Here is a 15,136-nt window from a genome sequence, read left to right on the forward strand (position 1 = left end):
CACTGATTTAAGAGGCACTCCGGCCCCTAGGACCTGCCACCGTCCCTGCAAATGCCCTGCTGGATGAGGGAATGAGCATGGCGTGGGGTGTGTGTGCTCACACGCCTCTCCTCCCGCTGCTGGAGCGATGCAACAGGCTCCCACCTTCCCTCCTTCCATGGGTTTCCTCTCCGAAGAGGACATTTGCAGTGGTTGCTGCCAGCGGCAAGGGCTCTGTCAGGCATCTGGAAATGCTGCTGTTTTTCTTAAAGACTCAGCTCTAGGCACCATGGCATTATGAAAGTGTTTCAGGTGTCGTTAATAAAATAGGTGACCAGCCCTCCTGGTAACACTCCGCTGCTTTACATTTGCAGACCTCGGTGAAGAAAATGGAAGGCAATAAAATGAATGTAATGCTCACATTTCTGAGATGTCAAACTGTTTGTGGCCAAGCTCACAGGATTTCTTGTCTTCATTTTTTTTTTTTTTGCATTGAAATAGGTATATTTTGCCTCTTTATTCCTGGTGGCCACAAAGATATTTTGGTTACTTTATTTCTTAAGACGTTCCCATGGAGCAGGAAAGGACGTAGCTAACGCCACAGTTGGGACTTGAGGACTTGCTGTCTGTGTGTGGGGCAAAGAGCAAAGTGGAGGTTCATCCCCAAGTCGCCCCTGCGTGCTGGGGTGCTTGGCTGCAGGGTGCACATGATCAAAACGGATACCATCCTGTCTGACCAGTGCCAGCCCGCGGGCTGCCGGGTCCCTGTCCCTCGCCTGGGCTCTGGGTGATGGGGATGTGGGGCTGGGCTGCCGGCTGGGAGACGGGCCAGGGATGCCTGGAGCACACCGGGGGATGTGAAAGCTTTTGGGACCCCCCGAGGAGAGGTGTGAATGCTCTGCCTGCCGCCGCACGGTTCGCAGGCTGTTTCTCCCGGGGTGCCTCTGCCCGCACACTCCCCACTCCCCTTGCTGCACCCCGGCATCCCGCAGCCACCTCACGGCGGGGCGGGGGGGGATCGTCTGTCCCGGCTGGGGCGAACCGAGCCGGAGCCCACCTTGCTGCACGGCCGGGGCGGCGCAGAGCCCCGACGGCTGCGGGTGCCGGTGCCGTGCCCAACCCGCACCGCTCGTTCCCCCGCCGGTGCCGGGGGCGCGGGGAGGGGCGGCGGCGGGGGGGGGGGGCCCGGCGGGGCGGGCAAGGCGGGAGGGAGGAGCCAGCGCGGAGGCTGTTCCTGGGCTGCGGGATGGGGCGGCAGTGAGGGCGGGTGGGTGTGCGCCGACGGGGCTCTCGCCCCGGAGCCGAGCCTCTAGCGAGCCGCACCGAGCCCAGCCCCGCTCCCCCTCCCCGGTGATGCGCAGCGGCCCCGCCGCTTAACCCGCTGCCATGGCGGCCCCGACCCCCGGGGGAGCGGCGGCGGGGGCGGGGGTCCCGGCGGGGCTGCGGGCCGTCGCCTGGCTGCTGGCGTTCGCCGCCCTGTACCGGGGCCGCGCCGCCGCCTGCCCGCCGCTCTGCGCCTGCAGCGGCACCACGGTGGACTGCCACGGCACGGCCCTCCGCGCCGTGCCCAAGAGCATCCCCCGCGGCACCGAGCGCCTGTGAGTACCGCCGGGCTTTGTCCGGACCGGCGCCGGTGGTGGTGGTGGGGCCGGGGGACGGCCACCCAGGGCTCGTCCTGGGGTGGGGGATGCGGGGAAGTGGCCAGCGGGGGAAGGGGGGATGCATGTTTAAGGGGCTGCGCAGGAGCCCGTCGGGGGATGCATGTGCAAATCTGTCCGTGGCGGGGGGTGTGCAACAGCCTGTCTGGAGGTTGTGGGGGGTGTGTGTATGCAAGCGCCCGTCCAAGCGGGATGCGTGTGTCTGTTAAGGGGAGTACTTGTGCAAATGCCCGGGGTGGGGGGCATGTGAAAAAGCCTGTCCAAAAGCTGTGTGTGCAAGAACCCGGCCGGGCGGGCGCATGTGTAGCATCCCGTTCGGCGGGGTGTAGGGGTGTGTGTATGTGTGTGTAAGTGCCTGTCCAGGGGATGTGTGTGCAAGAGCCTGCCGGGTGGGTGCAAGTGCAGCCTGCCGGGGGTGGGTGTGCATCGTGAGGGGGGTGTAACTGTCTATCAGTGTGTGTGCAAGAGCCCGCTGGGGCAGGGTGGGTGTGCAACCCTTCGTCTGTGGGAGGGATGTGCGCGGGGTCCTGCATGGATGTGCAAGAGCCCGCCTTTGCCGGTGTGTGTGCAAGCACGGGGAGCGGGGTTGGGATTAGAGCTGTGCCCGAGGGGGTGGGTTGCTCCAGGGGGGCAGCCCGGAATGGGCTGCATATGTGGGGGCTGCACGCCCCATGGCACCCACAGGCAGATGTGTGGCTGCCCCTGCTGTGACTTGTCACACAGCCAGAGGGGTTGCCTGTGGGTCCTCACCACCCCGAGCCCCTACCCATGCTGGGCACCCCTTTGTCCCCAGGGAGCCCTTCTGGGGACCTTGTGCTGGGGATCAGGCCCCTCTCCCCTTGGGATCCCTGGTGTGGCCAGCCTCCAGTCGTGCACACAGCTCATCCAGCCCTGCCAGTCCCCTGTGCCGGCATCTCCCTGCTCATCAAAGCCCCTGCCACATCCCCATGGGTGCCGAAAGCAGCCCCTGTGTCTCAGCTGCACCCCATAAGGGTAGCTTTTCTCCCATAGAGCACAGTCATGGTCCAGCTCGTTGTGGGGGTCCTGCAGCACTGGCTGCGCTCTCCTAAGCAGGGTCCCCCTCTGCCGCTGGGCAGGTCTCCCCATTCCGGAGTCCTGTGGCTGCAGCAGGTCTCCGTTCTGGAGAGACGGGCATGAGCTGAGTGTGTCTTAGCTGCTGCTGGTGGCAGGCTCCCAGCGTGCAGGTGTCCGCAATCCCAGCAGGAAAACAGGGCTGTCCCCAGCTTCTCCCCTCTGCTCAGCAGCTGGGGCTGCGGTGGACCCCCCCCCACCGGATCCCCTCTCAGCCCCAGCCGTGGGGCCAGGATGCCCTGACACCCCCCTTGCAGCACAGGGAAGCGTCGGGATGCTGCCTCCTCGGGGCAGAGTGCGTCCCGGGACAGCCACGCACTCGGGGCTCCTCCTGCCCCTCTGCTGCGCTGCCTCCTGTTACTGGAGTGTGAATGTGCCCTTTGCCTGCAGCGGGGGGGAGACCCCGCAGGCAGGGACTGCAGGCAGCCTGGCAGCCCCCAGGGCTGCACCCAGCATGCGGCGCTTGGAGCTCTGCGGGACACCACTTTGGTCGATTTTTCTCTTCTCCCTCCATAATTATCCTCGTACAGATGATTATTACCCAGCGCAGCAACGAGGCTGCTGTGAGCTGCAGTCCCATAGAGCTGGTTTGTGAGCTCCGAGACAGGATCCCCCTTTCCTCCGTGCTCGGTGAGGGGGGAAGGTTTGCGCAGACCCTGCACCAGCCTTTTCCGCCCTTTGGGGAGCTTGGTGGGGTCCGCAGCACCTGCTCTCCACGCACCGGGGTGCAGGGGGAAGGCGGGCAGCGAGCCCTTGCCTCTGCCCACCAGGCAGGTCCTCAGCACCGCTGGGATGAGACGATGCTGGAGTGGGCTGATGGAGGATGCCCTCAGGTGGGTGTCTCGCTCCCGCCTTGCAGGACATCTTTTCCCCTCCAGCAGTGGGTCCTGCTAGCTGTCTCCTGTTCTCCCTCCACTGACCCAGTCCTCCATGGCCATCGCGGCTTGGCGACATTGGGTTTTCTGTATATTCATGCAGCTGCTGGTGCCGGATCTGTCAGCTGGGTTGAGCTAGGCATGCTGCTCTCTCCTGGGTGTTGTCTGCTGGATAACTACTTCCCGCTGTCTTGCACGCCCTTGCAGGTGCCGGAGGGTGTCTGTGCAGAGCAGGTCTGTCTCCGAGCAGTGAATTCCTGCTCTAACAGCTCCTAAGTGAGTTCGAGTTCCCTGTAAAGGGGCTGCAGCCTCCCAGTCTCCAACTTCTCACCGCTTGACAGAGCAGGGTCAGCTAACAAGCGCAGGGGAACCTGCAGCGGGGTCTGTGCTTGGCACTCACTGTCTGCAAGGGCTGGCTTTCTTTGGAAAGCCAGCAGTCCCTTTCTGCTGCCTGGCTCTTTCCCCAAGCCCCGGGATGTGCAGCGTGAGCGATGCCGACCTCGCCATGTGTCCCACAGTGCTGGTGGGCAGTGGTGGCCCGGCTGTCGTGGTGCTCGCCTGTTGCATGCCCCTGATGCATCCAGGCATCCCAGTGTGGTGTTCGGAGGCACCAGGCTTTCTGCAGCCCCCCGGGCTGGCCAAGCCCCACGGTGGCACAGGTCAAACCCCCAGACAGGGCAGTGCTGCCGCTGCATCCACGCGTGCTGGCACTGCCGAAGTCATTGCAGGGACTCAGAGACCAGCGTCCTGCGGTGAGGGCTGGGCTCCATCGCTTTGGAAACACACCCTTATTCTTTGAAGAAGAGGGAATTATTTGCCTCGCGGTCGCTGCAACTTTGGGGAAGCACGGGCTGGGGGAGAAATTATCTTGTCCACTGCTTGAATGTTTCTCGTGGTGTCTGCCTGGTGGCAGCGCCGTGCTGCTGCTGCAGGGTAAGGGCTGGAGACGCGTCCAGGATGGAGCACGGGCAGTGACTGCGTGGGGGGACAGAGGACTGCTCTTTCCTTTCACCCTGCACATTGCTCCCACAGTGCCTTCTAGTCTGTGACCCGACGTAGACACCAAGTGGTGCCTGCGCCCCACACCTCTGCCCCGATCGGGCACCGCATGGAGGCTTATGCTGCAGCAAGGAGGGGAGCAGCAACATCTCTGGGCGCTTTGCACAGCTGCCTCTGCTCCTGCCTACGCCTACGCAAGCCCGATAGAGCAGGTCCTGGAGGCATCGTAGGCAGGGTGTTGGCAGGATGGGCAATAATCCTCCAGGACTATGGTGTTATCTGCTCCCGGGAATCCCTCAGGTCTCAGCTGCCGGAGGAGAGACGTGGGAGAAGGGCATGGTTCCCTTCCCCTGTTTGCTTGCTTTTCTTCCTTTCTTTGAAAGCCCCTCTGAAGAGCAGACTACCCTGTCGGGGAGCTGGGTCACTCTCCCCGTGCCAGCAGGATAGTGCAGATTCGCTGCCGTCAAATGGCTGCTTCCAGCCCAGCTCTTTGCTCCTGGGGGTTGAATTGAGCCCGATGGCACCGCACTCCCTCTCACTTTTGAAGTTTTCAGCTGAGAGTTGCCCCACTCGCCCCTTTCGCCTCCCCTGCGGTGGGCTCAGCACGCCCCATCTCACTGTCGGCCATGCCGTGCCCCTCTCCCCCCACCCGGTGATGGGTGCCCATCACCGCATCCCCCTTGGCTCCCTCTTCTCCCTCCCAGAGTCCCTGGCCTCAGCACTGCATGGGGCTCCCGTTTGCCTTGTTCCCCCAATTTGGGATTTGCCCGTGCTGAAATGGGCCCCATCCAGACTGCGGCCAGCCCTGCCGTCCCCCTGCCTGCCCGCTCTGCCAGGGGCTGCCGGGCTCCGGCCTTTGGCTACGGGGTCTCGATGGCTGGGTGGCCGCACCTGAGGGACGCTCCTGCGCTGCCTGACTGTCCCCTGCCAAAATGACATCAGCGAGCTCTCGTTCAGCGCGTGTTTAATTCATGCACAAACGTCTCCCTCTAGCTGGTTAATCAAAATGTCTCGCAGCGGCAAGGCCGGCGCATCGCAGCAGCGCTGGCGTATTCCACACCAGTCGTTGCGCTGCGTCTCCTTAGGGTGCTTTGGGGGACGGTAATTCTTAGGAAGCACCTTGAGCCGGGGGGGGTCAACCTCTCCCTTTCCCGGGGTGCCCGGGCAAGTTTTTGGTGTTGCAGCTGAGCAGGCTGGTTGCAGAGGCAGCGAGGGATCGCGCAGACCCTGCTGAGCTCTGGGGCGGGATGCAGGACCGATTTCCAGCCAGGGCAGTGCTCGGCTGGCCCCGCTGCCCTCGAGCCTCGGGAGAGGCAGTGCTGGGCTCTGGGAGGACGCGGGCCGGCTGGGGAAGGCAGCCCGCTCAGCTCGCTGCGGTGGCTTCCTTGGGAGCCTTCCCGGACAGAGGAAATTTGCAATTCTATTCCAATTTCTCCCTTCAGCTAGGTCCAAGGCAGATGCTGTCTATATATCGCCATGGTAACGCTGCGTTCTTGCTCTCCATGGAATTGCACGCTGGAAAAATATTAGTTTAAAAAACTATGTCGTGTTTGTATTGACTGGAGCCAAGGCTGATAGCGGAGGATCTATTGTCCCCTGGTTGGGAAAAGTCACCGGTAACAGGCAATAAAGCCAGGCGGATTGGCCTCTGGTGACCACTTCTCACCCTGCACGGCAATTGCTTCCCTATAAACCCTTCCCTGGCTCTGTTTTATTGCATCCTTTAAAACAGATATTTTTGCCTTAAATGTGCTGCCACTTTGCTCCTCCGGGGTGATGCATTGTGCCGCCAGCAATTCCTCACTGCTGAGGTGGGAGCGAGGAGGGGGAATTGTTCCTGGCTTTAATTGTGGGTCTCTCGCGTGCGCCTTCAAACGCCGTGGCTGCTGCTGGTGTGTGCTGGGCTCGGCGGCAGCGGTGCTGGTGCAGGAGAGCACCCCGTGCCCAGGCACGCACAGAAACAAACCATCCAGCTGGCTCATTACGGGATGTGCATTTGCTTTGAGTTTCGTCCTCCCCTACTGCATTGTTTCCCCCTGAACCTCCGTCCAGCAGAAGAGCGAGGTAGCGATGAAATGCAAAGGATGCTCAAGAGAACCCCGCAGGGGGGACTCGGGGTGCCACCAAGGCGGTGCAGGCAGGGAAAGGGTGTCCCATCCAGGGAAAGGCGTACGAGCCCATGACCCAGCGTTGAGAGGGGCTTTTCCTCCATCCTTGCTCCGGTTTGCTCCTCAGGGAGGGAGCAGGATGTGTGTGTGTGCACAGGAGGGTGAGGTGGGCAACCAAGGAGCCTGCCTTTGTCTCGCATCTGAGTCCTTCATGGTTCCCTGCCCGCTCCAGAGGTACTCAGCGCCGTGGATGCATCCCCTTCATCTTTATTGCTACTGAAATAACCTTTCATAAAACCTGAAAGGCAAAGCAATGTTTCTGTGCCTGTTTTTCTGCAACGCGATAAAACCCAGTTGTGCGTTAGCAAATGGCCCCGTCCCGGGGGGTGTCAGGCCCAGATCACTGCTCCCCGGCAGGCTTCCAGCAGGAGTAGCTCCAAGACCAGCTCCAGCAGCTGGCCCCTGTCCCCACACTCGGGGGACAGCCAGGGACGGCTGCAGTGGCAGCAGCAGTGAGCAGAGGTTTCCCAGCTGCGCGGTGCCAAGCCGCAATTAGCAGTGTGGGCAGCGGGAGCGGGCGGTTTGCAGCCCTGGCCATTAGGGTTTTTGCAGCACTGCTGGAAGCAGGGAGGGAATGAGGTGGGATGGAGGGAGCCTCTCCGCGGCGTTGGTGCAGGGTTGATCCCGGGATGTCCCCTCCATGACCGTCTCGGGTCTCCCTGCCACATGCAGGCTCCGGAGCTGTGCTGTCTATCTGCTTTCCTGGCATGCATTTTGGATGCACTTGCTGCTCAAAATAGCAGAGGCGAGTGTCCTATGGGGGAGAGAGGCTGCTAGGAGGAGGAAGATCAGAAAAAAGGGAAGATTAATTTTTCAAGCGATGCAGCCGAGGAACAGCCCTGGGCACCAAGATGGGGAGAGATGCAAGCTCCCGGCTTAGGATATTGTTTCTCTGTGGGAGGAAGCTTCAGCTTCAAAATGGGATGCTCCAGGAGACCCAGCTGCTCTGGGGTTGAGCAGGCAACCCATAAGCCAGCAGTTCGGGTGCGCTTGTCCTCCCATCGCCGCCGTGAGCTGCTCCAGGAGGGACGAGCAAAGGGGTTTTGCTGAGGAAGATGCGGGGTGTATTGGACCTCAATCTGCTGCTGAGTGTCAGGACAAAGCCCGAGGGCTGGGCTGCCTCCCCTGCCCTGGGAAGCAGAGGAGCCACAGGAGCAGCGATGCTCCTCACTAGGCTAGTCAGTCCAGCAACAAAAAGCCCAATCTTGAGGGTATCCAGGTAAATCTGAGCCTCAGTTTCCCCGTTTATGAAACAGAAACGACCTGCTGCCTTTTCTCTCTCACACCGGGGTTGAATGAGGTTATTTATTTATTTTTAACCTGAAGGTGACACGCCACGATGCTGCGTGAGTGTAAAGCACTCCTTGACTGTGAGCGGCTAATGGCTGTGGCATGAAAACCCCAGAGAGAAGTTAGGAAGAGCAGAAAGCCTTCCGGATCCTCACCGTTACTCGCACAATCGATGCTGTTTGTAACACTTAAAAATTTATTGAGATGCTAACCTGCTTCAGTACCTCATAAAAGCTTACAGAGCCTCCCGTGCTCTGGGGGCCAATACCGTGCTTGGGGTTGGGTTCCCCTTGGGCTAAGGGCGGTTATTCCGAGATGAGCCCAAATAGCTGCTCTTAGAGCTCTCCTCTTCGGACACATCACCCTGCAGGCAGCTGCTGGGCTGGGTGCTGGCAAGGTGTTTGCCCTGGGGTGTATGGCACCTTCAGAGGGATTTTGATGAGCCCACCCTTGCTCTTCCTTGAGGGGTCCAGTCAGGACAGGGACGGGAAGGAAAAGGAGGAGAAGGTGCTGAGCCCCCTGTGCGGCTGTGTCAGCCCAAGGTGTGGGTGCCCAGTGCTCTCCCCCCGAGCAGCAGGCAGCAGCAGCACCCCGTACCCTCTTTGCACCTTGGTGGGGATGGGGGTTAGCACCCGGCCGTGCCCCTGTGGGCTGCAGGGAGCCAGCAGAGGCGGTGAGCATCCCTCCCTGCTGGCACTGGAGGGGACCAGCTATCCCGGGACTGGGAAGGGCTCTGCACTGCCTTTCGCTGCTTGGGCAGCTCAGCGAGCCCATGCCGGGACTCGGTTCCATTCAAGCAGCCGGGTGAAATCTTGAGAAGACTTGAAAAAAATGCAATAAAACTGTAGGATGAAAGGATGCAGCTGCTCTGTCCCCCAATGCTGAGCGCAGGGGTCAGTCCGGGATCTGAGCCTCGTCCGTGTTGCCATTAGCAGTCTGCGTGATGGGACACGAGCTGCTTATGACATTTGCAGATGCCACCAGGCTGGGGGAGGGGCAAACGGGCTGGAGGACAGGCTGAGATTTCGAAGTGGGCTTGGCGAACAGGAGGAATGGGCTGACAAAAAGGCTTGGTGTTGCCTGGGGACTTGAGGAAGGTGCTCGGTGGGAGGGAATCGCCAACAGCACAGACGCGGGCTGGGAGCAGGACCCGAGCAGGTCCCGGCCCTGCAAGGCAGAGAGGCCCCGAGGAAGGGTTGCATCCGTGGGGCTGGGGGCTTGTTGTGGGGAACAGGGCTGGAAGAGGGGACCTGCATGGGCAAGGGAGCAGCCTGGTCCCTGCGCCGCGGTGGCCAGGGCAGGCAGGGATGGGGTTCATCTGCAGCGAGAGGGGTCAGGTCAGAGTTTTGGAAATGGTCCTTGAGGCAGGAGCAGTGACTTGCTGGAACAGGGCATGGCGGGGGTGTGTCAGCCCCCATCCCTGAAGGAGCCACGTACGCGTCTGTCAGGATTGATGGAGGGCTGCAGAGATACTGCTGTGGGGTGTGTGACCTTGCAGCCTTCATTTCTGTGCTTCCCTGATTATTATCTGTCCCTGCCAGCTCCAGCTGGGGTCAGGACTCTGGGATGAGGGCTGCGGAGCCGCTGGGAGGGGAGCCATGCCCCTAAGGGCCAGCCCTCTGAGACCAGGGCAGGAACAGCACGGCGATGGGGACCACGGAGGGAGGGATGCATCACACTGATGATGCAAATGCCGCCCTCGCCGGGCACCGGGGCAGCGTTGGCCCTCGGAGCGGGGACTGCAGGAGCATGGCTGGCTGCAGGCGTTGCTGGCACAGACCATTTCTCTGCCAGCCCTTGCAGTCACCACCCGGGCACTGTGCGTACCCACTCTGTGCTGGCGCTGATGGGGCCGGGATGCATTTCTCCGCTTGCGGGTGGAAATGCAGGGTTTCATGTCGCAGACTTTCCCTCTGCTTTCTTAAAAGCGGGGGTCCACGGAGCAGAGCAGTTGGGATTTCTGCCTCAGTGGGAGGGCAGAGCTGAGCTGGGCACCGGGACAGGAGTCATGTGCGTGTCCGAGAGATGATGTTTTTGCAACGGCGTACGGGTAGTGGGATTGTGCTGTCTGCTCCTTCCACTTCCAGCTCCTGATAAATCAGTGCCCAGGGAAATATCGCTCATGTTGGCTGTATTTAATAAATTACCTCTCAGCGTTTGCACTCTCTGAGGTTGTTACCGAGTTAGCGTAGCTCCAAAACCTGCAAAGGGAAAAGACGCATCAGAACCCCCCGGGAGTGGAATAAGCCATCCAAAGCTAGAAACCAAATATAAACCCAGACTATGCAAATCCAGTCTAACGAACCCTGCTGAAGCACAGACATCCCATCTGGGAGTGGGATGATCCATGAGCAAAGGGACTGCTTGTTTTAATGGCTTTCCTCTTCCCAGGGAGAAATGGGAGGGGGGTTTCTGAAACTTGAAGGTTGCAAATGAAAATTCGCTGCCTCTCTGGCGGCAGTGTGAGATTTGGGGTGCTGGAGGGGCAGAGGAGGGCAGCCTGGATGAACGTGAGGATGCTTTCTGGCATTAAACCCTGTGGATTAACAGCGAAAGTGCATGCCCTGTGTCTGTGCTTTCAAATCACAGTCCAGAAATGCAACCAATCTGCCAGGCGGCTCCCCAGACACATCAGTCCTTATCGGAGCTCTGCTGCGTGGGGCAGGGCAGGGTGTTTCGCTTCACTAGGAAAGGGCACGGAGGCAGCGGGTGAGCAGCTGAGCAGCAGGGATCCAGCTTTCTGGGCACAGCAGACTGTAATTTATCTCCATGAGGAACTGAAGGGGATTTAGAGGGGAAAAAAAATGGCATGAAGTTAAATAGCAGTGTTGCCTCGGCATCCTTACAAATAAGCTTTACCTGCTGTTCGTTCCCATCTTGGTTGTAAAGGCCATCATTTACCCGAACAAAGGCGGGGGGGGGATGCTGAGAGCAGTTGTCAGGGAGCATGCGGGGCCAGTCCCTGGGGGAGTGGGGCTGTGAAGGGGCCCTGGGACACTGCCCTGCTCTGGGACAGCCACCAGCCCCAGTGCCGGCGCACCCTGAGGATGCTCAGCGAGCATGCAGGGAGCAGAGGCTGTGGTGGGCTGGGTGGGCAAAACAGTTGCCCCCCAAGATGGCATGTCCCCAGGTGCTGCCCAAGGGCAGTGCATCCTGCCTGTGCCTCCTTGTGCTGAAAAGTCTGGATTCAGGCTGCATGATGCCAGCAGGTGTCTGGGAGAGAGGGCAGAGCCTGGTTTTGGCATGTGGAGGGACTGCCCGTGTCCATTTCCAGTCCGTGGCTGTTTGGCGTTTCTGCATGTCTCCGCGCTCCGTGCTCTGCCTCTGGCTAAGGCTCTGGAGTGACGATGCTTGGAGGAGCTCAGAGGTGTCCAAACCCTCCCTGGGCTTCGCAGCCTGAGGTATAAATCTTGGCTTTCAGATTGAGCGGTTTTAAAAGCAAGCCTCTCTGCTCTGTCTGCAGTACCAGAGATTTCCTAACTTCCACTTACACATTACAGCCAGAGTAATGTTACATACGTTTAAAAGAAGGTGACATGGGAGTCCTGCCAGGGACCCTCCCTCACCAGGAGTTCAGGTGGGCGCTGTTACCTCCAGCTTGGCCCTGGAGAGATTCCAGGCAACCTGCTTTGGCAGGAACCCTTTAGGACATTGGGGGAAGACCACTCCTGAAGCTGGGCTTCTTCCCTGATCTTAGCTGGCCCCAAACCTGTGGTCCATCAGGAGGTGGGCACACACATCTGCATGTACCGAGACACCCCTCCTGCAGTGATAGATGTCCCTAAAATGCATGACCCACCCCAGCACCTTGTGCCTGGGACTTGGAGCCTGGCCATGGGTTTTGCTGCCCGGGAGAGGGTAGCCCTGGGGTTGGAGCCCCATCCCTGGGAGCCAGGTGTGCAGGCTGTGGGCTGGCTGGACGGGGAGCCGGGCGAGCCACGGGGCTGCAGAGCCCGAGTGTGAGTTTCAGTTTAATCGCCGGGGCTGGGGAACCTCTATTCATTCCCAGCTCACATTCATCTGTGTCCTAGTAACGGTGCTCTCCCCACCTCCTTCCCCACACAGGCACACACGGCTGGATAATGGCAGGAGCCCGGCAATCTCGGTGGCTGAATAGCGGTGTAATTACGAGGCTATAATGGCGAGCTGGAACTCATTAGCCATTATCAGCCGTTTCAGCAGGACAATGGCAGCACCCCGGGGTGCGCGGCTGCGCTGGCTGTACCCGGTGCCCTACACGCTGCTCGGTGGCTCCAGGGCCAACCCGCCGCTGACCTCGGCCCCTCGCCCGGCCGCAGAGCCCGCTGGACGGAGGCTTTGGCTCCGCTTGGGGATGATGGACTTTGTATTCAGCCCCTCGCATGATGTGGAGCGTCCCCAGGTCGCGCTGCTGGGGGGGTTGTAGAGTCCTGGGTGCTGGGGTCCTGCCTGGGCACCTCAGCTTGCTCCAGGGTGGCACCCTCCTGCCTCTCCCCTGGCTCCGGCAGCTCGTTCTTCCCCTGACTGCCTCCCCCTCCTGTAGTTTATTTGTTTCTTCTTTATTTCTGTGTCTGAATTCAGTGTCTCCCACGTTTCTCCAGTGTGGGAGCATCCTCCATCCCCAGTGCATGCCTTGGGCAGATTGTCCTCGTGGCAAGGAGCACACGTTGCCGTGGGGTGCTGTGCACAGGGACCCCCCAGCTCTGCAGGCTCTAAGTCCAAGGGCTGCCGGTCCCTGCCTCTCCCTGCAGTGTGCGCAGCCCCTAATGCGGAAAGGCACTGTGAAGCTGAGGCTGCGAGGCGAAAATCTCTGCAGCTCCCAGCTCAATATATTTTAAAGCAGGATAATCCTAGCAGGGGCACGCTGGAGAATGTGGTGGGAGAGAGACAGGGAGGTGTAGCCACAGGCTGAGAGCAGAGCCCCTGCCACATGTGGGTCCAGCAGTGGGGCACAGCTTGTCCTGGTGCTCAGTAGAGCCTGAGCAAGACAGGAGCCATGGGGGGGGGTGTAGGCACCCCATGGATAGCCCCCTACCCTTATTTCCACCAGCAGGGTGAGCAAGCCAGGATGGCATCTCTCCCCTGGTTAGCATGCCTGTCCCTGTGCTCGCCCAGGGCTTTTGCATGTGGGAGCCATGCCAGGAGAAACAGCTGGTCCCATACAAGTGTCTCTGAAGTGTGGGTTATTCTCCAGGCAGATGTTTCAGAGGTGGCACAGGCTGTGTGGTGTTGAGCACCGAACAGGTCGTGATGCATGTGGGTGACTTGCAGCTGGGTGTTTGGAGGGATCCTGCTTTTTGGGGGACAGTTGTTCACTTTCTTATTACCCCTGCCCTCTCTAAGCAGCTCTGTGTGTTTGGGATGACCCTACCAGGCATTAGCTGCTCTTCCAGAGCAGGGTGATGTGCGTCCAGCCAGGCGGCTGCTGGTGTTGCGGAGCTGCTTATTCCATTACTGATGGCTCTGGGGCTCCTGTCCCAAGGAGAGCATCCAGCATGGGGACAGGGAGATGGGGGAGCCGGGCAGCCCCTGCCCCTTGCTGCTTTATGGTCCATGAAAGATGCCAGCTTGCACACTCCTGGCCAGCCAGACTTCTGTGTGCCCAGTGCTGCTGGCCATTGAGGATGAGGGTCCCCTCTGGAGCCAGTGGCTAGCCCTGCCACGCCCAGCAAGGGGCACAGAAATGCAGCAGCCACTGCTGTCCTTTGGGCCCTGCCTGCCCTTTTTGGGGAGCTCCTGGGGAGCCCCAGTGCCTGGGCACCTCTGGAGCGCTTCCTTCCTGATCTCCGCCTCTTCTCTCTGCAGGGAGCTCAACGGCAACAACATCACACGGATCAACAAGAATGACTTCGCTGGGCTGAAGCAGCTCCGTGTCCTGTGAGTTCCTGGCGAGAGGCTGGCTGCCCCGACCTTGGTGGGCGCCATGCTCGGCTTGTGGTCCCTCCTGGGGCTGGTAGAGATGATGCTGAGCCCTTTGCTGGGCATCTGGAGAGCAACCGTGTTGGGCTGAGCATGGTGGGCTTCCAGCTGGGAGGGAGCGGGGAGAAAGGAGCCAGGTTGTGTTGTGGGGATGGTGGGAGCGAGGTGGCCCTGGGTCCGGAGGAGTATCAGGGACCCCGCTGATGAGACAGGGGCACTGGGGCTGAGGACCACCTTTCTGGAAAGCTCACCCCTTCTCTCCACAGGCAGCTGATGGAAAACCAGATCAGCACGGTGGAGCGTGGGGCGTTTGATGACATGAAGGAGCTGGAGCGGCTGTGAGTGCCCGGGCGCGGAGGCGGGTCGGCACAGGGCTGCCAGATTTAGTCACAGAGAGCATCCTTTCCTTTTTGCCTTAAACCATAATGTATCGGTGCCGCCTGACTTCAAACAGCTCCTCTGCTGCGCGGCGGCAGTATTTTACAGTGTGGGAAGCAAACCTATTCCTGTTTCTGTAGCTCTTAAAGTCCTTTCTGATGCTTTTGAGGTGAGGGGCAGGTTAAACACAAATCACTCTCACTGTTATCAGCTGTGTCCTGTGTGTTAGCGAGGGAGTCGTAAGTTCCAGTCCAGTACTCAGTAAAATATCTCAGGAGTTTAAAAATCCTGAGCTGCTCAAGCAAATACGAGGAGCTGAGCGAGCAGCAGGTTAACAGTGCAGTTAAGCAGCAATCAGCAGTTAACAGCTTGGAGTCCTGTCTGCGTGTAATTACAATATTGTGAGTAAGTTTATTAAAGCCCTGTTGGTTGCCCTTGCCTGGGATTGCTGTGGGCGGGACAAGGGTGTCCTCTCCAGGTGGGATGCTCTTCCCTAATGGCCCTTCTGAGTGAGCCAGAGCTCCCCAGCTGTGCCTGGAGCTGCCAGCTGGGTGGCGGTGGGGGGTGTGTGATTGCTTTGCCCCCAAAACCCTGACCCTTTCCTCCTTCCCTGTAGACGGCTGAACCGCAACCAGCTCCACACCCTGCCCGAGCTCCTCTTCCAGAACAACCAGGCGCTGTCGCGGCTGTGAGTACCCTGGTTGCGGCTCGCGTGGGCTTGCTCCTGGGGCTGCCGGGGGGTTTGGAGGGCCACTGATGTCCTGGGAGGGTGCTGCTTCTCATGGCGGGGGGGAGTGTG

The 15,136-nt window shown here is 60.2% G+C and overlaps 1 protein-coding gene across 2 annotated transcripts in view; it reads left to right on the forward strand.

Annotated features, from left to right (window-relative positions):
* Window positions 1-1,365: 1,365 nt before the first annotated feature.
* Window positions 1,366-15,136, forward strand: part of SLIT1 (slit guidance ligand 1) — a 62,284-nt gene continuing 48,513 nt past the window's right edge. For both annotated transcript variants that reach the window (XM_054205664.1, XM_054205665.1), the window contains exons 1-4: window positions 1,366-1,577; window positions 13,846-13,917; window positions 14,226-14,297; window positions 14,954-15,025. In XM_054205664.1, coding sequence (XP_054061639.1) covers window positions 1,366-1,577; window positions 13,846-13,917; window positions 14,226-14,297; window positions 14,954-15,025 — 428 coding nt within the window. The remainder of the gene's footprint in view (window positions 1,578-13,845; window positions 13,918-14,225; window positions 14,298-14,953; window positions 15,026-15,136) is intronic.

Source organism: Rissa tridactyla, chromosome 6 (assembly GCF_028500815.1).
Source record: "Rissa tridactyla isolate bRisTri1 chromosome 6, bRisTri1.patW.cur.20221130, whole genome shotgun sequence".
In the NCBI taxonomy this organism is placed as follows: Eukaryota; Metazoa; Chordata; class Aves; order Charadriiformes; family Laridae; genus Rissa; species Rissa tridactyla.